Source organism: Amborella trichopoda, chromosome 1 (genome assembly GCF_054954075.1).
Source record: "Amborella trichopoda isolate Santa Cruz 75 chromosome 1, AtrichopodaSantaCruz75HAP2 v2.0, whole genome shotgun sequence".
NCBI lineage: Eukaryota > Viridiplantae > Streptophyta > Magnoliopsida > Amborellales > Amborellaceae > Amborella > Amborella trichopoda.
Window position 1 is genome coordinate 10,468,386 of NC_142336.1, and position 22,586 is coordinate 10,490,971.

General features: G+C 36.3%; 1 protein-coding gene across 7 annotated transcripts in view; it reads left to right on the top strand.

Moving 5' to 3' along the window:
- Nucleotides 1-633: 633 nt before the first annotated feature.
- Nucleotides 634-22,586, top strand: part of LOC18442760 (transcription initiation factor IIB) — a 38,712-nt gene continuing 16,759 nt past the window's right edge. Inside the window, exons 1-8 of one of the 7 annotated variants that reach the window (XR_016051358.1) lie at nt 634-2,199; nt 4,523-4,547; nt 7,444-7,573; nt 10,686-10,816; nt 16,344-16,432; nt 16,813-16,895; nt 17,161-17,352; nt 19,163-19,422. Coding sequence is in view for 2 of the 7 variants with exons in the window: in XM_011628187.3 (XP_011626489.1) it covers nt 1,847-2,199; nt 4,523-4,547; nt 7,444-7,573; nt 10,686-10,816; nt 16,344-16,432; nt 16,813-16,895; nt 17,161-17,300 (951 nt within the window). In the remaining 5 variants the exon portion in view is untranslated. Of the gene's footprint in view, nt 2,200-4,522; nt 4,548-7,443; nt 7,574-10,685; nt 10,817-16,343; nt 16,433-16,812; nt 16,896-17,160; nt 17,613-19,162; nt 19,423-22,586 lie in introns of those variants that run through there. The other 6 variants (XR_016051355.1, XR_016051363.1, XR_016051359.1 and 3 more) reach the window with 6 other exon arrangements.

Sequence of the window (22,586 nt, forward strand, 5' to 3'; positions counted from 1 at the left end):
TGTAATAGTTGACTTATATGTTAAAATAATTTTTTAAACAAAAAGTAATCATCTTTTTGATATATACACCCATCACAACCGCTTTTAACTTTAACCTTTATATTTTGAGGGATCGTTAACTCTAAACAAACCCATTAATTAAATATAAAAATAAAATCCTAAGAATTATTTATGTTATTGTAAAATTTAGAAGTGCACCTTAATTGAATTATAAGGTTGCAGCCTTGTAGAAACCACACCGTTCAAATATTACTCTCTTATATTAAAATGGATGTAAACTTAGGGGTATTCTATATCTCAAAGATAAGAAGTGACTTCTATTTTTCACTGCTAACACCACCACCACCGTCGCTATCGCCACCACCACTACCACCAAAAAAAAAACAAAAAAAAGAAACGAACTAAAAAAAAAAATAAATAAATAAATAAAAACAGCCAACTCCAAATCTACTCGAAGAAACGGTACCCCACTAAATTAAAAAAAAAAAAAGCCGAAAGAGAAAAGGCCTGATCCATGTCCCATTAACCCTGATTTTCTTGTTTCATAGCCAACTTCCCGCCACTACAGGGTGAAACCGCCCACGCCTTGCGTCGGATCTATAAATATCCCACCGACGCCTTCTTTCTTCAATCGCTTGTTATATCCTTTTGCGAGAACGCGTACCCAAGGAAAAACAAATTTGCAGACAAACAATGAAGGTCGGTGTAAACAGAGAGAGAGAGAGGAGAGACCTAGAAAATCCGAGAGAGAGTGAGAGGCATCTGAATACTAGAGAATTAGGGCGAAAATAGATAGAGACGGGTCCTGACCAGTGATTTCGGAATCCTAGAGAATTAGGGCAAAGATAGAGAGAGACAGGGGCCTGACGAATGGTTTCTGAATCATATAGAATTAGGACAAAGATAGAGAGTAGATATCCGAGCCCTAGAAGGCAAATTAGGGGAAAAATATCAGAGAAATAGGGCAAAGATAGAAAGAGATCTCTGAGTCCTAGAAAATTAGGGCAAAGATATATCGAGAGAGGGGGATTGAGGGAGGGGGTCTGAAGAAGCGAAAAAGATTTGGGTAAAGGAGAGTGAGAAAGGTCTGGAGAAATTAGGGCAAACAGAGAAGCTGGAGATAGAGAGAGAGAGTGATTTATTGAGGGAGGACAGTAGGGCAAATTCTGTATTGCAGTGACTAAACTTAAGGATCACTGGAGGCTGATATAGAGAGAGTAAGGGGTTTGGGATATTAGGGCGAACACCGTGTTGCAGGAGCTGTTGTCCGAAGGATAACTTGACCATTCGAGACAGAGAGAGAAATGAGTCTTGAAGAATCACTGGAATATTGGGGGCACTAGGGCAAACACTGGATTGCGGGAGTTGCCAGCTGAAGGAGAGAAAGGGACTAGTTGCATTGGGGAGATTTGAGAAATTGGACAAACATTGGGGAGATTTGGGAAATTGGACAAAACACTGTCATTTGGTGATTGGAGATTTGTGTAAATTAGGGCAAACGCTTCCATACCAAGGTAGAATCTGTGTGACAGGAGTTATTAGCTACAGGTCACCCAATTGGGTCTTGATTAGAGATCTGGTTGAATTAGTGATTTGGAGATTTGGGTCTTGATTAAGGCAAACACTGCCGAATCTTTGCTAAGATCAAGGTCACCGGGAACCTGTGTTCCTAGGGCCCTTTGCTTTCTAAGGATTTACATAAAATTGGAGACGAGAGAAAGGGGCTGTTGTCTTTAGAAGCAGACGAGAGAAAGGGGCTGTTGTCTTTAGAAGCATCATAATCGGAGCATTTCAGGTAGAGAGGGAGGGGATTATTATTTCGAGGTTCACTAGTTTACAGAGAAAGATGACGGAGATGCATTGCCCAGAGTGCAAGACTCAGACAGAGGTGGTGTTTGACCATTCGGCTGGTGACACAGTGTGTTCAGAGTGTGGATTGGTTTTGGAGGCACACTCCATTGATGAGACCTCAGAGTGGAGGACTTTTGCGAATGAGAGTGGCGACACCGACCCAGTTCGTGTCGGGGCTGCATACAACCCACTGCTCAGTGATGGGGGCCTCTCAACTGTGATTTCAAAACCCAATGGTGCACAGGGTGACTTCCTCTCTTCATCTCTTGGTCGATGGCAAAATCGTGGCTCCAACCCTGATCGCTCCCTTATCCAAGCTTTCGGCACCATAGCTGCCATGGCTGAAAGGTATGCTTAGACTGTTGATGAAGAATTTAAAAACACTGTTATGGTGGTACAACAGAGAGGACATTTAATGGTAATGGCTGTTATATTGGGAGAAAATGAGAAAGGGGGAATGGAAAATAAAGAAATGGGGAGAGAACAGAGAAAGGAGGATAAAAGTGGAAGGACAAACAAAAATCGAAATGGGAAGTGGGTAAAAAAATGAAAAAAAAGAGAAAAAGGGTAAAATGTGGCTGATTTCTCAAAAAACAAACCTTATTTTGAAAATTGGGGAAATGAGAAATAAGGGGGAATCAGAGAGGGTTTCTCAAATGAATGGTCCTTATTTTAGAAAACGGCTTTTCTACAAAATATGATGGACATTTGGGATTTTTGCCATTTCTCCTATCATTTATGGTGCTTCTTGTGCTTTCTATTGTGTGAAACACATAGCCTTTGAGTTTTCATTCTACCCAACAATTGATTCTGTCATGTCTTGCTTTACTAGATGAAATGAAGAAAATGCTCATGCTGTTTGCTATTCTCGATTTTACTGTCCAATTTCTGAATACCTCACCTTCAACTGTATGTACTCAAGCCCTTGATCTGTGAAATGGCTAAATGCCTCTTCTTTTAGTAGGCCTTGATATCTCCCAACCTGGGCTGACCACTGTTTGCAGGGCCCTCACCCCATTTTGAATAAATATATAGAAATTGGATCTATACCAGGTTCTTGCATGGTTGATTCTTAAATGATCACTTGTTTCATTTTGTTGATGTTCTTTAATGTTGGTAAAAATACCTTGCTTGTTTTTCTGGTCTTCCTGTGCATCATTGATACCAATGAAGCTGAAATTGCTGTTATTATTTAAAAGTATTCTTTCTGCCTTTGTCATTATGGAGGGGGATTAGTTGTGTGCTATTAGTGAACGTTTGGGAAGGGGCCATTTCCGTTGATCATCATCATCTGAGCCTTATCCCAACTATGTGGGGTTGGCTTCGGCCTTCACGATTCTTGAAATAGATGTGGCAAACTTTTATGTTGACCACCAACCTAACATAACCGCCCTCCTTTCTCTGGGCCTGGGACTGGCATGACTGGCTTGGGACCGACCATGGCGGGGACCATTCCCGTGGATGCTTGCTGATAAGTTGAAAGAAGTATTTGACTTATGCAGCAATAGAAAGGTGTCCTTTGCTCACGTCTCATGGGTGCTATTGAGCTAGCTGACTCTTTTGCATGACTAAGTACTCAGTGATTTGACTGATGTATTAGTCCACTCCTTCTCTTATTCTTGTCGCTTATCTCTTCCAAATTGTTGGTAATTCAAAGCCTTTTTAGTTCAAATCTTGGAGTAGTACGTGTAGAGCCCTCCTTGAGTTTCTATATTTACAGCTATTAAAGCAATTGGAGATTCCTCACATCTTTTTCAAATCTATCCATCAAAATTTTCAGTCCTTGTAGCCATAAGCTGTATTTGCACCTGAGTTCTTAAACTATATGTGTACAAACATATCTCATAGCCGTCTTTGAACTTTACTCTGATATGAAAATTCCTTGTCTGTTTTGCATTTTAACTGCTTTTGCTTCATTTTTCAAGTTTGTACTATAGATTAATCCATTGGTTGGTTGCTGAGCTGGCAGTAATACTGCCTGCTTTGACTCTCAAATCAATTCCATGAAATTTCCAGGGTGTATTCCATATTCTTCTGAAATTGTTAGTTTACCTGGATTCTGCATGCATAATATACTTTCTTGAACTTGGGACTATTATCAATTTGATAGCTTGGAAGAGGGGGAGTGGGGGTAATGATTTGACTTAAGATCAATGGTTGTCGTTTGCCATTTTCATCTGTTAGAGCGCTTTTAGTTCCTTTCTGTGATTCATCCTGTTCCAATTTGCTGTATTTGTACCATTAAAACGTTTTCATCGTCAGAGTCTTCAGAAATACAATGGGCAAACTTGCTGCATTTGCACTACTTCTCATTTGGTTCGCTTTGGATGAGTGCCGTTGGAAATGCATTCACTTAAGTTAAATAGCTTCTCACGAGGAGAAACTTCTTTCTATATGTAACTGTTATATCATAGCTAGTTGCAAATTCATTATATGAAACCTTTGATGAAACAGTGAGAAATTTATTTCCACAACGCTACATAGCACTTCTATAGGAAGTATGGGGTACTTGTCAGAGTTACGAGGATTTCATCCATTGCAATATATGGAAAAAGTGCATGGTTTTCTCTTGTTTAATTGTTCTTTGAGAGAATGTGCTATCATTTCTTTTTACTTTGTAATGGGTGAGGAAAAGGGATCAGCTTCTGATTATGTCTTTGGATTTTTTCAGGTTGGGACTTGTTCCGACCATCAAGGTATTCAATCCACTGACCATTACCATTTCCATATGGAATTCCCTTTGTTTGTTGTGCACTCTCTCTGCGAAAGTTGATTTGTGCTTTTGATGTTACAAGTTAACGATGAATGTAGATAGATGCACACAGCATTTGACATATCTGCCTCTTGTGATGCTGAATCAAATTGTATTTTCTAATAAACATTATTCATACATTAGTGTGATTCTTATTCCTTTTTTGTGACTCATTTTGTGCTATTCTAATCCAAATTATACTACTAGTACACCATGTTTGCATTCTTGACAATTAAATGTATTTAATTTTTTAAGAAAGAGGATTGGTAAATAGTGCAAAAGACAAGCCCATGGGAGACAAACTGCAGCAAGTGGTCCTCCCTATTCAACTTTCTAGCCATCCTAACCCCCAAAACTTTTGTATCCCACCCTAAACCCCAATATTGTTTATCTTTATATTTACCCCCCCCACCCCCAGTCAAAAAGTCAATGGATTTAGGACAAAAATACCCTTACTCTATCTCTTATCCTCTATTTTGGGATCACGTGACTCTCTCTCCCAAATTAAAAACCCATTCTCTCATTCTCTCTCTCACATTCTCTCTCTCTCATTCTCTGTCTTTCTTTTTATGTCTCTCTCTACCCATCCTCTCTCTCTCTCTAGCTATGGATTAAGATTTTTGCGGTACCGATTAGAATTTGAGTTAAGGTTGGTAATGCGGTAGTGTGCTGGACCGCAAAAATTTTGGTCCGGCATCTTATGTGCCGGACTGCATTATCAGAGAGAGAGAGAGAGAGAGAGAGAGAGAGAGAGAGAGGGTGTTTACTTTGGGAGAGAGTGTGGGCAGAGAGAGAGAGTCATGTGACCCCCAAATAGAGGAGAAGAGAGAAAGTAAGGGCGTTTTTGTCCTAAATCAATTGACTTTTTGACTTGGGGGTAAATATAAAGAAAAACACTAATGCTGTTTGCAGTGGGATACAAAAAGTTTTGGGGGATACGATGTCTAGAAAGTTGAATTTGGGAGGTATCTATAATTTCCCCTTTTTTTTTAAACAAATTATTTTTTTGAGGAACAAAATGTTAATAAAAATTCATTGAGACTAATAAAAGCACAAACCAATGCTATCATGTCAAGGAGATGGCAAGGTGATATCTCGGTAACTTTGAAGGGCCATCCAGTAAGACACTTGGTGCATGCATCTGCGACTTCAATTGCCTTAAAAGATAGAGTACAAAGCATCTCATCAAATGTATATGATTATAAATCAATAATGGGGTAAAAGTGCCAATCAATAGCATCATTTCAAGGAGATGATGAGGTGACCTTCCACTGACTCAAAAGGGCCACCCACTAAGATGCTATCGCATAACACTTGACTTTTAATAAGTGCATCTACTCTCTCAATATCTTCCCTGGGTACATGTTCAAAGGAAAATCATCTCAAAATAGACATAGGAAATAACTTATCAATTGTAATTGTGAGCCTCCATGGGGGTGGAGTTTCCTCATCCACTTGAGGACACAAAGTCAATCTCCTTCGACCAAAATTGGGATCTCCTGGTCTATCATGCAAAGCTTGAGCCCCCACATGGAGGGTTTTTCTTACTGCGAGGATGAGTCTCATTTTTAACTGGTTAGCCATGCTGGATAAACCTCTGACTGGTGATCACTTGCTCTGTCAGGGTATTGAGTTTCCTGATGTTTGTTACTCATGTTTGGGTGTTTAGAAAACCGTTCGCCACCGCCTTCTACATTCCTCTTTTGCTCATCAAGTGTGGAGTTAATCTTTCAGGATTGTATCAGATGCTTTGGGTTCTGCATTCCTGCTTTGGAAAATTTGCCTCTCAGTTTTTATCTTCCTTGTGAATCACATTTCAGCTGACACGTGGTTATGTCCTGGATCATGTTAGTATACTGACATTCTGCCATTTAACTTTTCCAGCTATTTAAAGCTCTTTGCTATTGCAATTACGTGCAATTTTTATCAACTGCACTATAATTCCGCAAACCATGATCCTAGCTGAAGAAGCCGAAACATTCTTATGTGAAGCTATCATGAAAAAGGCTTTTTTAAGAGATATAAATCTAGTTTAGTCAAAGGAGAATGTTCACAGGCTAGTTTGGAATGTGACAAACATTATAAATGAAATTTGGAATTTTTTTTTTTCAACAGGTGATAGATAGTCTTAGTCTTGACAAAGTGATGAGAAAAGAATGGTAAGGAGAAAAACTGGAACGGTCAGCGATAGCATCCTTCTTTTGCTTTTTCACCTGAAGACCCAATCTCAGGAACTTAGTCCTTGTGCAGATTCAAAGTAGTATCTCATCGGAATGCCTTCTCTAACTTGTTCCTCTCCTTTTGTCTCTCTTCTCCCTCAACCTTTCTCTCTTTATTCAAAGTCAGTGAGGATCATATAACACACATGTAGTAAGGTCCCAATATGACTTCTCCTTTAGCCTCCAAGTAACGTAGTGATATTAACCTTGCTGGTTGACAACTTTCCTAGATGAGGTTTGCTGTGGTTTATGATTCTTTCCTTGTCATCCCTCTATTTTTAAAAGAATGAAAGAATCACCATCGCATCCGTGCTATTAGCTGCAGGACAGTCGTGGCAGTAATGCATTTGGTTTATTGTGAGCATTCATGATATAATACCTTTACAGATTGGAGTCTGTGTTGCAGATGCCCCGTTTTTTGATGTATGATAGTTTTCAATATTTTAGCTTTGAAATTCTCAAAAAAAGTATTTTAGCTTTTAAATTTTTCTGAAGGATATTTCAATCACTAATAAGAATTTATGATGTTTTAGACTCATTTGTTCCAAGCAATGTGATCTATAGTTCTGGTTTGATTTTCTCAGTATTTGTGTTTAATCATTGGTATGATTTCTCTTGAAGGATCTGGCAAATGAGATCTATAAAAAGGTGGAAGATCTAAAGTCTGTGAAAGGAAGAAACCAGGATGCAATTTATGCAGCTTGCCTGTATATTGCTTGTCGGCAAGAGCAAATGCCTCGCACTGTGAAAGGTATGGCTTGGTCTGGATGTCAACTATAAAAAGGCTTGTCATTCAATAATGTTGCAAATTTTCAAAGATACATTGAAAACCTTATGAGCTTATTTTGTGGGGTACTAGACAGTTTGGTTGTTTTAAAACCACAAGCAGCTAATTCTATCCCTTTCATGTGGTTGTTTAATCCAAAATCCTCTGAAACTCTCAATGGCCTTATCCCCGGCCTAGCAGTAAGAAAAGGAGCCTCAACTAAAATGATATCTATCTAAAAGTAAAAGAGAAAAAAACAGCTAATAGAAAGAGGTGAGAGAGACAAGAGAAAGCTCCCCATTCTCTTCAAGTCTCTTCTTGAAACAAATTCCTCCACCTGCTCTCCAGATCCTTATTTCCACTCTCGCCCATTGCAAAATAGCCTCTGCAACTTGATTGCCAATCACACAATTCAATTAGGCATGTTCTATGTCTTTTGAGAAACACCCAAATCCTAATTAGCCAAAATTTCTTCTTTCTTGTTAAGTTCCCAAGGTGAAGTCCTTGATTTATCGTCGCTATCTTCATTGCTTACATATTTCATTGGTGATCAACTATCAAATGGATTATGCTCCTCCCTTTATGATCATCAAAGTACTGAAATCTGTCTTGTTCGCCGCTTCTATGAGAACCAGGGTTATAGTTTGGGGTCATATGGATTCCATTTGTTGAGCAATAGTGGTGTGGGGTTTTTGGAAAAGGCCCAGGGTTTGGAGTTTAGATGGTTTCTGCTCTGAATTGGAGGTTTCTATGGTTGAAGATTAAGGATGTGTTAGAATAGGAAGAAGCTACATAGGGTTCTTATTATTTTGTGGGGGTTTCAGGTGCAGAGAAGAGTAAGCCATTTGGAATTGTGGTTCAAAGCTGATGCAGGGAGAAAAATAATAAAATTTCTATAAAAATAAAAATAAAATTAAAGGGTAGAGAGAATATATCCTCTCTCAGGATCTGCAACCTCAAAGATCTATACAACCAAAAAAAGATAAAGATAGTTTTAAAGAAAACTAGAAATCCAAAATAACCCCAAATCTAAAATCTAAAGAGTAATAAACTAAATTTTTTTAAAAAAAATATAAAAAACTAATTACATCATTCTCTCGGGGTTGGAAAACTCGACCTCGAGCTTATTGAATTCATCATATTCTCTAGGTACCTTGTCTTCTTCAACGAAATAGTTGATCGAAGACAGTTTCAAAAAGAATAGTTGATCAAAGACTTAATTATCAAATTGTAATGGACCTCTAAAATACGCAACTTAATGTTGATTTCTCCTTTGAGGTCAAATGATGATATTTCACGTACTGCAACTAGCGTATCTTCTTCTTCATAATTGGTTGTCGAAATTTTGGGCACATTTGAGTTGTCAACATCTTTCACACTGAGATTTACCTCTTCATATTTTTCTTTCTCTTGTTGCCATCTATTGAGCTGATCTTTTAACACTTATTGCGTAGGCCTTCTAACATGTCTTATTTGGCTTTCTCAATTATTTGATCAATGTGTTTCATAACTAGATCAGTAATTGTTTGTGAAAGCTTCATTATGGATCTCAAAGCTCTGATACCAATTGATGGAGGGTGAAAATAATAAATCCGAAAATCAAAGTAAAATTAAAAGGTTGAGAGCATATACCATCTCTTTCTGCAAGGGAGTCCACCCTAGTAGATTCCCACAACCAAAAAATGATAAAAATAGCCCTAAAGAAAACTAGAAACCCAAAATAACTCCAAATCTAAAATCTTAAAAATAGTAGGAAAAAAAAAAAGAACCAAAAAAACCCATTACATCAACCGCCTTCTACTTTGGTAATTTGTTTTAGGACATCTTAGTTGTTAGCTTTCTACTTTCCTAGTATTTTTTGATGGGGACATCTCAGGACCGTAACAAACTTGACTATTGATCTTGTCCGATGTATAACCCAGGAAACATAGCTCCTACTCGAGTGTAACACGTGAGTTGGGCTAACAAAAAAAGGACTTGTATATCTTTGGAGATCTAATTAAGTTAGGATGGAAGTTTCAAAAGTTTTAGGTTTCCTACAAAGTTTAGATTATATTGAGCTCTCTTAAGGCGAGTAGTAGTGGAGTTGTGGATGATAGGACGCCTAAAGGAGGTGGGACTTAGGGTAGTTCTATGGGGCGGGCTTAATGAGGTTAAGATAAGTTTAGGGTTTGAATTACAAGGTTTAGGGGAAGTCAAATTGCTGAAATTTAGTAGTCAAGCAGGATACAAGGATGGAAGCAAGGCCTCTGGGGCTGGTTTTATTAATAAAAATACTTGGGATGGAAGGTATATGATTAGGGCTTGTTTGGGGTTGCTTTTCCTGTATTTAAGAGAGCTTCTAGGACGATGGAGGCAGTTTTACCTTTGGCTTTTGATAGGTGTTGGGTTACAGAGAGAAATAAGATATGAATGATGGAGGGAGAAGGGGAAAAAAAGAAAGAAAAGAAATCCTAACTTCTATAAAGAGTCTATACCATGTGCAAATTAGGGTATGTAGAATTGAATTGGCAACTTCAACTACCCCAAACTAGGATTCATAGAGTCAGCACCATTGACAAGATACATCAATGTCACATTATGGAATCAACACTAGAGGCATCAGCGCCTCATGATAGAATTAACAGCAACAAACAAAAGCAAACTTTATTTTTTCCTGAATCTCTTCTATGATTGGCCTTGCATCTTTATTTTATTGATGTAGAAACCCTTTATCTGGCTTAACTTGGAAGTTAAGCAACTTAAAATCCATCTTTTCAACATTAAGGAACTAGGTCTTTTATAATTTAAACCAGCCTGTGCACAAAATTAGGAAGTTAAAATCTTCTATAACACTTCTAGAGCAAAAAGAAAACAATTTTAACTTCAACATAAAATCAAAATCTCTAAACCTTCTTAATTAATTCCAAAGTTTATAATAAAAAAATTAACTGCCTTTTAGCCAAGATTTGAGGTCTGAAACATCCAAATTAGGGAAAAAACCCTAGAGATAGTAGTCATATATCGCACAGAGACCTATTTGCGATTGCAAATGACATTCTGGTCAATATTTGTGTCCTTCAAAAGCTGACTGCATCATTGTGCTTTTTGGTTGCAGAAATATGCTCAGTTACCAATGGGGCGTCAAAGAAGGAAATTGGTCGAGCCAAAGAACACATTGTGAAGCTGCTTGAGGTAGAGACGGGTAAATCGATGGAGATGGGAACAATTCATGCTGGTGGTTTTATGGTATTCTTTTTTTCACTTCACTACAATTTTATTTTCATTCTATCTCTTTTTGCTCGCTCAGATCTCTTAAATGGAACAACTGTGATATGCAGGCTTCTCCATCAAGGCAAAGTATATTATAATTCAAGGACTATATAAAGTCGTAGTCCATTGGATTTATCACCATTCAATGAAATTATGGATAGTGATGGATAGAATGTGGGGCCCTCCATTGAGGTCATGCCTTATTCTGTGGCATGCTCTCCATCACCATCCATGATTTGAGAGGTCAACTTACCCCAATGTACACGTGTTATATCATACTTGTTAAAATTCTGAATCCTCCATAGAAATCTGTGTATATAGATTTATCATAAAGGGTATACAAAGTACCGTATAAATATACGGCTAATCAATTATTGATAATGACTAACTAATCTAGTATTTATCAAGAGAGATATCTATATTACATACAAGATAAATTAAAATTAGTTAAAAACTATCCTCAACTATCTCTACACTCCCCCTCAAACTGACGTTGGATGAACATCATCAGTTTGTCAATGAGATAGTCATGACGAGTATGAATCATTGCTTTCGTAAAGATATCTGCAAGTTGTTGTTGTGAAGTAATATGAGGAAGTGTAACTTCTCCGGCCAGAAATTTTTCACGAATGAAATGACAATCAACTTCTATATGCTTTGTGCGGTCATGAAACACTGGATTGGATGCAATACGGATGACACTCATACTATCAACATGCAATGGTGTAGGAGTTCGATGAAGAATATTGAGGTCCTGCAAAAGGCATCTCAACCAAGTAATTTCACAATAAGCGGAGGACATTGCTCGGTATTCTGCTTCTGCAGAAGATTTAGACAGTTGTTTCTTACATTTTCATGATATAAGAGAATCTCCAAGAAAAATACACCACCCAGTGGTTGAGCGTCTAATATCAGGGCATCCTGCCCAATCCGCATCAGCATAGGCACGTAACTGGAGAGAAGAGTTAGAAGAGAATAATAGACCTCTATGGTATGTACCCCGTAGATAACGAATAATTCGATGGACAACTGAGAGGTGGATGCGACGAGGTTCAGCAACAAATTGGCTAACGACCTGTACTGCATGAGATATATCCGGACGAGTCATAGTGAGATAAAGTAAACTCCCAACCAGTAGTTTATAAATGAGTGGAATTCGAAAGTTTGTCTCCATCATCGTTTCGATATTTTACATTCACTTCCATTGGTGTATACACTCGTTTATCGTCAGATAAGTTGGCCATTTTGATCAAGTCTTTGGTGTACTTCTTTTGGTTAACTATGTATTCATTAGGGGAATAATAAATCTTTTGCCCAAGAAAATAAGTTAACGGACCCAAATCTTTCATTTTGAATGATTGACTGAGAAGCTCTTTCAAGTGTTCGATATTATCAAGGTTGTCTCCAGTGATGAGAATATCATCAACATATAGGAGAAGGATTGTTATTCCTGAAGAACAATGATGAGTAAATGGAAAATAGTCATGAGCATTTTGTTTCAACCGAGCATGCAGAAAGACCTGTCGAAATCGTTCAAACCAAGCTCTTAGAGCTTGTTTTAAACCATACAAGGATTTTTCAAATGACATATCATAGATTTATCATTGCAATAACCAGGAGGAGGTCGCATATATACTGTCTCTTTCAAATGTCCATGGAGAAATACATTTTTCACATCCATCTGAGATATAGTCCACTGACGAATAACTGAGAGGGCAATTACGGTTCGTACAGTAGTCATTTTAACAACAGGAGCAAACGTTTCATCATAGTCTATACCATACTCCTGTTTGTAACCTTGAGCAACTAATTATGCTTTATATCACTCGATCCTACCATCAGATTTAAGCTGCACAGAAAAGACCCATTTACTTTCAATAATAGATGTGTGAGGAGGACACGGAACAAGATCCCAAGTGTCATTGTCCAATAAGGCACTGATCTCTGCATCCATTGCCTCTTTCCAACATGGAATAGTCAAGGCTTGCTGGTGGGAGGAAGGAATATTCACTGAATCTAAAGGGGCAAATAATGATCTAGGGAGTAAACAGAGATTTAGGTTTTTAGAAGAAACCTCAATAGTATCAAGAGAAGTAAATAAAGCTCTAGGCTGTAGTGAAAAGTTAAAATCATCAAGGGAGAAGCCATATCGAGTAGGTGGGTGAAGTACACGTGAAGAACGTCGTAACTAAGTAGAGCTATCAATAGGAGTAAGAAAAGAATCACTTATAAGTAGGGCGGAGGTTTGACTTTGGTCTGGTTGGTGAGATGGAGTGTGCATGGATTGGTGTTGTTGGCTTTGTTGTTGAGGCGCTAAAAGGTGAGATGGTTTATCAGTGGAGAAATCCGGAAAGAAAGGAGCAGAGGACCCTGATGATTTTGCAATTGAAGATTAATAAAAGATGCTTTCAAAAAAGATGACATTGCAAGAAATGCGTATACGACGAGCTATTGGATCATAACATAGAAACCCTTTTTGGTTGGGACAATAACCCATAAAAACACGAGTGACTGCTTGAACAATAAATTTTGTCCGTTCATGTTGAGGAAGATGAACGAAACATACAGATCCAAAAACATGCAAGAGAGAATAATCAGGTTGAATATGAAATAATGAATAATATGGAGATTGTTTATGCCAAACCAAGGATGGGAGGCGATTTATGAGATAAACCGCTGTTGATGCAGCTTCAAACCAAAAACTATGAGGAATGCGAGAGTTATGCATAAGGGTTTTCACAACTTCTAAGATATGACATGATCGTAAGATTTTTACTTTGATATTAAACTGAGTTGCAATCATGGATAAAAACGTTTTAAAATGGGAGAACATTTTTTATTTATGACACATAAAATATATCCATGTATATCGTTTACAATCATCAATGAACAAAACAAAATACTTATATCCCATTCTGGATAAAGTTGGAGCAAGACCCCACACATCACTATGAATGAGATGGAAAGGTGCAGTTGTTTTATCTATACTTGAGTCGAAAAAGGCAAACTGATGCTTTTATTTAAAGAATAACTAATACAAGATTTATTGATAGAATTCAAGTCAAGTGCTTTATTGGGCAATGAACCAGAACGAAACAAAGTATCTAATTTATTTGCATTTGGATGACCAAGTCTCCGATGCCACATATGCCATTGTTTATTGGAAACAAAAAAATCACAATTCGTTGGAGAAAAGAAAGAAGCATCTCTCAAACTCCTAGGCGAACAAACGACCAATTCTACGCCCTTTCCCTATCACTCTCCCAGTGCGTTGGTCTTGTATTAGACAACCATCCCGAGAAAATTGAATATTGTAACCATCATCAGCTAGTTGGCCCACAGAGATTAGACTAGCAGTTAATTTAGGAACGAAGAGGACATTACGTAAATGAAAAGATGCACTATGGGAGATAGAAAGTGAAAAGATTATCAGTACCAATAATATTCAGTTTCTCCGTATTAGCTTTTGAGAATCTGACTATTACCTTGGTATGGTTTAGTAGATGCTGGACTTGTGTGTACTTCAGTGTTATGATTAGAGGCACCCGAATCAATAAACCAAAGGGGATTTACACTAGGGGATAGGTGAGAGGTCATACCAATAAAGCCCATAGCAGAGAAAGCAGAAGAGATAGCCATAGATACAGAGCTTTGTACTAACTGTTGAATATCATCTGATTTGGGACATTGTCGTATTTGGGTCATGAATAGTGCTGGATGGAGGTTCTCTACCTTTAGTCTCATGGAAGCATCATTAGCAACTTGGTATGCCCTGTAAAAAGGTTTTCGTGTATCGAATGCCTGGTTGCCTCGCTGAGAAGGATGTCGACATTCTGTGATAATATGCCCAGCACGTTTACAATAAGAACAAAAATTTTTCTTTGTACACTGGGATGCTATATGACCATATTCTTTACACTCATAACATTGCAGCAAATATGGATCCTTTTGTGATGGTGTTCCTCTAGCCCGTTGAGTCACAAGTACAGACTCTATAGTCTTCTGTCTCTCAATTGTGGCTTGGGTCATGATTCTTGTCTCTTCACGAAGTAATTCACCTAGAATAGCATCCATATTTGCTAATGTTTTGCGATTCAAAATATTAGCTCGAACAATCTCACAGTCTGGGCGCAATTTAGTAAAAAACTGCATCACCTTCCTGTCACCATTTATCTCCATTAAGCTCTTAATGCAACAAGCACTAGTGATAGCCTTCAAGTTGACAGATTCATATTCTGTCCGCAAGTTCATGAAACCAGCATAATATTCCTGAATAGTTTTCTCCCCGTGGCTATAATAAAACATATCATACTCAATTTGGAAGCGATTTGGTTGCTGATAAACTTTTTTCAAATATTCTCATATTTTTTTCGCGATACGGAAGCCTCTCATTTGCCGTCCAATATCCAAATCTACAGAGCCGAGGATCCATGAGATAATTTTTGCATTGTTGATCTTCCATTGTTGGATATCTTTAGCATTGGGTATCACCGGTTTAGGTTCAGTGCCATCAACATACCTCCACAAACCTTTTCCTTCAACAAAAAATTGAAAATGGAATTGCCAATCGAGATAGTTTTTTCCATCAAGTTTTATAGCTAATACATCTTCTTTTTCAGAAGCCATGTGCAAATTTTCTCAAGACGACTTTGTCGTGATATAATATGGTCCCTATGGACCTTGGGAAGAGAAAGATTCACGGGTGCTTATGAAGAAGAGCTCCACCAAATAGGGGCTCACGGAGAGCGTAGAGAGATCAATCACACCAAATGCGAAGACATCACGCTCTTCATCAACTTGTAGAAGATAACCTAATTTAAAGCAAAGAGCTTGAGCTTTTGACGAAGCTATTGCTGATGTTGACAAAGCAAAAAAATTTGGCACAACTTGTGCGTGAGACCAACTTAGTTGCTTATTGCTGCCAAAGATGCATACATGCAACATCAACAAAATAAAAGGGATACCAATACGGGGTTTTGCTTGCAAAGCATGAATCCTTGACACTCGTTGCTACCCTGTTGTAGACGCCAATATGCAAAGGGCAAGCCAAAAAAAAAAAAAAATTCAACGGAGATTTGAAGAGACCGAAGAACAATGAAAGAAAGAGAGGCATCTCAGATTTCACCAGAAAAAGAAAAATAAAGTTAAGAAAACTTGTGCAAGGAAGCTTTGACGAGAGAAACGTTTTGGATGATTAATTGCTCTGATACCATGTTAAAATTCTGAATCCTCTATAGAAATCTGTGTATATAGATTAATCATAAAGAGTATACAAAGTACCACATATATATACGGCTAATCAGTTATTGATAATGACTAACTAATCTAGTCTTTATCAAGAAAGATATCTGCATCAAACTAAATAATCTAGTATTTATCAAGAGATATATCTACATTACATACAAGATAAATTAAAATTAGTTAAAAACTATCTTCAACTATCTCTGCAATACTCACCTTTGGTAAGCCTCGTTTAATGTTGTTTTACTTTCTGGTTGTTCAGAGACGTTTCTGTTCCACTCTCAATATGACAAATCAGGAGAAGAAAGCTGCCTCAGAAGCTGTTGTGAAATCGGAAGAGCTTGATATAAGGTGAGTCTTCTTCGTGCTACATAATTAAGAGAGTTTAGGTCTAATTCTGATACTTTTCTTGCTATTATGGCACGGAATGGTCTTGGGTCCAATTAAGGAGCCAAGCTTTAACTCTTTTGTTTTTTCTTTGGGGTAGAAATAAATGAAGCTCTCACTGACTAGGGTTTAGTTTAATGAAAACCAGTGTGAGCTGACCTCTCTGGTCAGAGGTTGACACCATAGTCTAGACTCTAGACCCAAACAATTGACTGACTTCGTTTATAAACTTTGCACGTGGTAATTATTTTCCACATAGCATCATGCATACAACTTGTGTGTAATCTGTCGAATGTATTTAAATCTTGGAATATTGACCCAACAAATTTCCAACTATTTTGCAGGAGGAGCCCTATATCAATTGCAGCTGCTGTCATTTACATGATATCCCAGCTATCAACAGATGCCAATAAGATCCAGCTCAAAGGTTTGAATATTTTGTTATTCACACAAGAAAATGCATAACCTTGTCAAAAAAAAGAAAGAAGAAGCTCATATACACTAGAGAGAGAGATGCATGTGTTGTGATAATTGGTGGATACTGAGAGAGAGAGAGAGAGAGAGATGCATTTGTTGTAATAATTGGTGGATACCGTGTGAGAGAGAGAGATATGCATGTGTTGTGATAATTGGTGGATACCGAGAGAGAGATGCATGTGTTGTGATAACTGGTGGATACTTTGGTGGCATAGTTGCAGATATCTCGAACGCAACTGGGGTAGCAGAAGGCACAATCAGGAATGCCTACAAGGATCTCTATCCCCATGCTTCAAAAATCATACCCGATTGGTTTGCCAAGGAAGATGACCTCAAGAACCTATCCAATCCTTAAGCAAGATAGATAATGCCTTTCTTATGAGTTGGACATATACTGCAGTAATCAGGTAAAATACTTGCCCTGGGACAAAACCTCTTTGTTGAGCTGTGTATATACATGAACCTCTCCATCAATGTCTTCCATTGCAGATAGTTCTCTTTTCGATACTGCTTTGTTTAGGTTTCAGTTTGGTCTCACCAGCTTGTTCGTGTTTCTTTTCCATGGCTTTATTTAAAGCAGCCTTGCAAGGGCATCCAATACTTGGAAGTGAATTTCTGGGCACGAGATCTAATTTTTCATGATTATATATAATAATTGCGATTATAATGTGGGTGATTCATCTGAGTGAATGCATTGGGATTCCTGTCAGTGCAAGCAACACCATTGCCTTTGTGTGTGGGAATGCGGAAGAGAGCAATTCAAGCTGCAATATAAAGTTTCCTAATAAATCTTCTGGCCAAACTGCAATATAGAGTTTCCTAGTAAATCTTCTGGTCAAACTGCAATATAGAGTTTCCTAATAAATCTTCCGGCTTTTGCTTCATTGTTTTTTTTCAAGTCGTAGGCTGTCCGTTCATTATATTTGGATGTTAGTAATGCCATTTATTGGTAATCAAAATGCCTACTTTTTATCTATTGCATCTAGTGTAACGCATTCTGAAACCTGGCGATTTCTGATTTAGATCCCCTATCGGGGTGGGAAGTAATTGGAATTGCACCGGTTCCAGTATGCTATAGCCCCTGGTCTCGGCCTTGGCCCCGGCCCTTATATATATATATCACACCCATCTGTGTAGGATCTTAAAGAATAACCATTAAATTTGGTACAGATCTCTATAAAAGTCAAGTCTTATATCCATATGATAACTTTTCTAGAGATCTGTACCAAAATATTGGTGATTCTTTGGGGTCCTACACACATGGGTGTGTGAGGGTCTCATAGGATCATTATTCTCTCTCTCTCTCTATATATATATATATATATATATATTGTTTATCTAATGTTTTTTTACGTCTTCTAAATCTGCACCTTATAAACCTTTATTTTATTTTTAATACTTATTTTTGAATCACCGATTTAGACCGATTTAAACCTGATTTGAATCACAACCCAACATGGATCCACGGGTGAACGGTCCACCTGCTGATCCGGTTTTTGAAACACTGCTTGCATCTATGCAAAATCAAGTTTGTGTGAGTGTCTTAAAAGTATATCTCTTAAAAGTATAAAGCATGATGTGGTAATTGGGAAAAGTCTATATAGAGCCGAGGCTTTAAACAATCAAATTTGAGTCTACTGCAAAACTTTCACTAGAAGATGTTTTGATGCCCAAATATCGTCAAATTGATAATCTCAACATCAAGATGCATAATCATGAGAAAAAAAAATGGATTTCAAGTTTTGGAAATGTTGTATTTTGCAATGGGTTTTTTGACCGTTGATTTTGAAGTTTTCATAGATATGTCGATCTACATTATTTTTGAAGCTTTAAACTTTATAAATAAAGATGAAAATATAGTTGAAAGCTTTCACAAAGATTTCCAGTATTAAAACCGTATTTTTCGACACTATTTGAAGGTAGGTTCTAATTTGATTCTTTAGAGCCGAAGCTCTATGCAAACCGCACCCGTGGTAATTTACCTCTATTTCTTGTGTTGTCTCCTCGTAACATGTATATATTTAAAACTTCGAAATGTATTAATTGTTAATGACTTTGCCTTTTGTGATTTCGGGCTGCTTAATACATCATATGCCGCACAATTTTGGTTATCATATGCCGCACAGATTTGGGTTGGAGTAAATTGATAGACAATAAGCTTGCATTTCATTTCTTTGGAGTGTTTAAAAATAACCATTTTTTCTCTTTAATATGCAGTAGACATGGGTGATTCAAGCATTTGGGGTGGCTTGGATGTGAGAAAAGTAGATTTTATGGGAGAATTTTTTTGTTGGATACAAAATGTGTTTCTAAGCAGTTTTAGTTCACCAAAATTTTGAATGGATGGGTGAAAAACCAAAATTTTGAATGGAAGGGTGAAAACCAAGGATGACTCGCATGCACTCTACATTCCATCTAATGGATGTGTAATTCATTATGATTAGCACAATTAGAAAATCAAATGAGGGTTGGGAAAAGTTTCATGTTACAATAAAATTTGGAGGTGTGCCTATTGTTTAAGGTTGCAACCTTTTAAAAACCACACCCATTTCTAAATTGCCATTAGGGCCCGTTTGGATCGGGGGAAATTAAGAATCTTGGATATTTGAAATCCAAGGAAATCTATGGATTTTCAATATTAAGGATTTTTATCATAGATTCTTCAAATCTCTTGTTTGGATATATTTAAAATTCATGGATTCCTTGCAATTACTTTCATTTACATTGTTTGGTAACAAAACTTGATAAAGTTTCTCTCCTTAAACTTTAAAATTTGAGATAGTCTATAAAAATTTTGAGATAGTTTCTCTCTCTAAATTTTGATATGGTTCTCTCTCTAGAATTTAATATACTTTCTATCCGAAACTTAAAATTTGAAATTTTTTCTAAAAATTTTGAGATAGTTTCTCTCTAAAATTTTTAGGTGCTTTCTCTCTCTAAAATTTAATATAGTTTTTCTTTCTAAAATTTTAATATACCCTCTCTATAAAACTTAAAACTTAAGATAGTTTCCCTCTTTAATAATTTTGAGATAGTTTCTCTCTCGAAATATTTTTAAGTACTTTCTCTTTTTAAAATATGACAGTTTTTTTCTCAAATTCTAAGGTACTTTCTCTTTAACATCTAAATTTGAAATAAATTCTCTCTCAAAATTTTGTGATAGTTTCTCTTTCTAAAAATGTTTATATACTTTATTTTTAAAATTTGCTATAGTTACTCTCTTAAATTTTAGGATGCTTTTTCTCACTAAAATTTTAACTTTGAGATAATTTCTCTCTAAAATTTTGAGATATTTTCTCTCTTTAAAATTTGATGCAGTGTCTCTAAAATTTGATATAGTTTCTTTCTCTAAAATTTAAAATTTGAGATACTTTTTCTTTCCAAAACTTAAATTTTGAGAGTCTCTTTGAAGTTTTTGGAGATAGTTTCACTCTAAAAATTTCATGTATTTTCTCTTTCCAAAATTTGATGTAGTTTATCTTTCTAAAATTTTAAGATATTTTATCTTTTTGAAACATAAATTTTGTAATAGTTTATCTCTACAAAAATTTTGAGATAGTTTCAATCTCTAAAAATTTTTAGATGGTTTTTCTCTTTAAAAGTTGATATACTTTCTATCTTTATATTTTTAATATAGTTTCTCTCTCTAAAACTCAAAATTTGAGATAGTTTCTTTTTCTAAAAAACTTGAGATATTTCTCTCTAATTTTTTTTCAGCAATTTCTCTTTCTAAAATTTATGGTTGTTTCTTTTTAAAAATTGAAGTATACTTTCTCTACAATTTTAAGAATACTTTCTCTCTAAAACTTAAGGTTTGATATATTTTCTCTCTCTAGAAATTTTGAGATAGTTTTTATCTCAAACTTTTTTTAGGTACTCTCTCTAAAATTTGATATAGTTTCTCTCTCTAAAAATTTAAAATTGAGATTGTTTCTCTTTAAAATTTTTGAAATAGTTTCTTTGTAAAAGTTTGACATAGTTTCTCTCTCTAAAATATGATAGTTGTTCCCTAAAACTAAATTTGAGATAGTTTCTCTCTCTAAAATTTTGAGATAGTTTATCGTTTTAAATTTTTGTTACTTTTTCTATCTAAAATTTTAACATACTTTCTCTCTTTCAAAATTTAAATAAACTCTCTCTAAAAGTTAAAATTTGCGATAGTTTATCTCTAAAAATTTTGCAATAGTTTATCGCTTTAAAAAAATTTAGGTACTTTCTCTCTCTAAAATTTTCATGCCTACCAAATGTTCCCTATATTTTGGGTTGAGGGAGCCAATTGAGTGAAATCCATGGGCCTTGGAAATTCAAAAAATCAGCTTTTAGTATGGAAATGAAATTATGAGAAAGTGTGCCTTATTTTCATAATTTTGATTTTCTTGATTTTAAGTATCCTAATAATCCAAACGGTGGATTTTGGCAATATCCAAGAAACTAGAAATCCATGTACCCAAACATGCTATAAATGGAAAAATCAAAGTGAATTATGTGATGGTTGGGCGAGACATTTGAAGAAATTCAGATTATGTTCTAATTTTGTTCCTTGAAAAATTTATATGTTACGCAGTTAGCACAATATGTCCTCTCTCTCTCTTTCTCACACACACAGTAATGGCTCTCTTCGAAAAACACTAATATGTTTGGTTTGTGTGAAAATATTTTTTAAAAATTATTTTTACATTAAAAAAATCTCTCATGCGATCAAGTGTGGGACTATTTTCATATGAATTGGTCATAGTATATCTTTTCACACTAATTAACAATTAATTGATGTAAAAGTATTTCCACATTTGACCGTATGAGAAATTTTTTTATGTAAAAAAGTTTTTTAGGAAACATTTTCATGTGAACCACACGTCCAATAAGTGTTAGGTTGAGCGCTTTGACCACATTGCTTCGGCTCTGTTTGTTGACGCATATTTTGTTAAGGAAGGCATATTATTACAGTAAAACACCATTGTAAAGTTGGTGAAATGTCGAAAGTTTCATGGGGTAAAATCTGTCGCAGGACAATACAGGTTTTAGGTTCCATCCTGATTAAAGCTAGGCTAGTTTTCTAGGAAGGAGCAAAGTCAAGGAATGTGCAAGACTCGTCCCAAATACAAGCAATAGATAATCGATTGTGGTTCACTCTTATTTAACTATTTGTTTGCATGAGTATCTGCTACTAATCTATTTTAAGGATTTGAGACAAGGGTTTATATAACCTTTGCATATTGATTCACTATTACAATAAAGTGAGGCGTGTGCTACATTCACTATCTACCATTGTATTGGAGTAGTAACACTTGTCCACTCCTCAAAACTTAAAAGAATGACCTTGTGAGTCATTCTGAAGGGGTAACAAGTTTTTAATTAAACCATTCCTCGAGTTTTAAGTACTTATGCATGTTAATTCAGACTTGCATAGTCAATTGCACCAGCTTATTATACCCTAAATCAGCTGCATTGCAAACTACTATCTCACATAGTCAATGGCCATTGCACAATCCTATATATGGGCTTACACAATTCAAATGCTCACACTTGAACAATAGGGTCAGTGCCCCTATCTAACCAAGTGCATAGTTAGCTCACCTGGTGCATATGTTTTGTGGCCATTTCTTGTTAGGTCGAGCTATTCATGGTCCAACCATCAAAACCT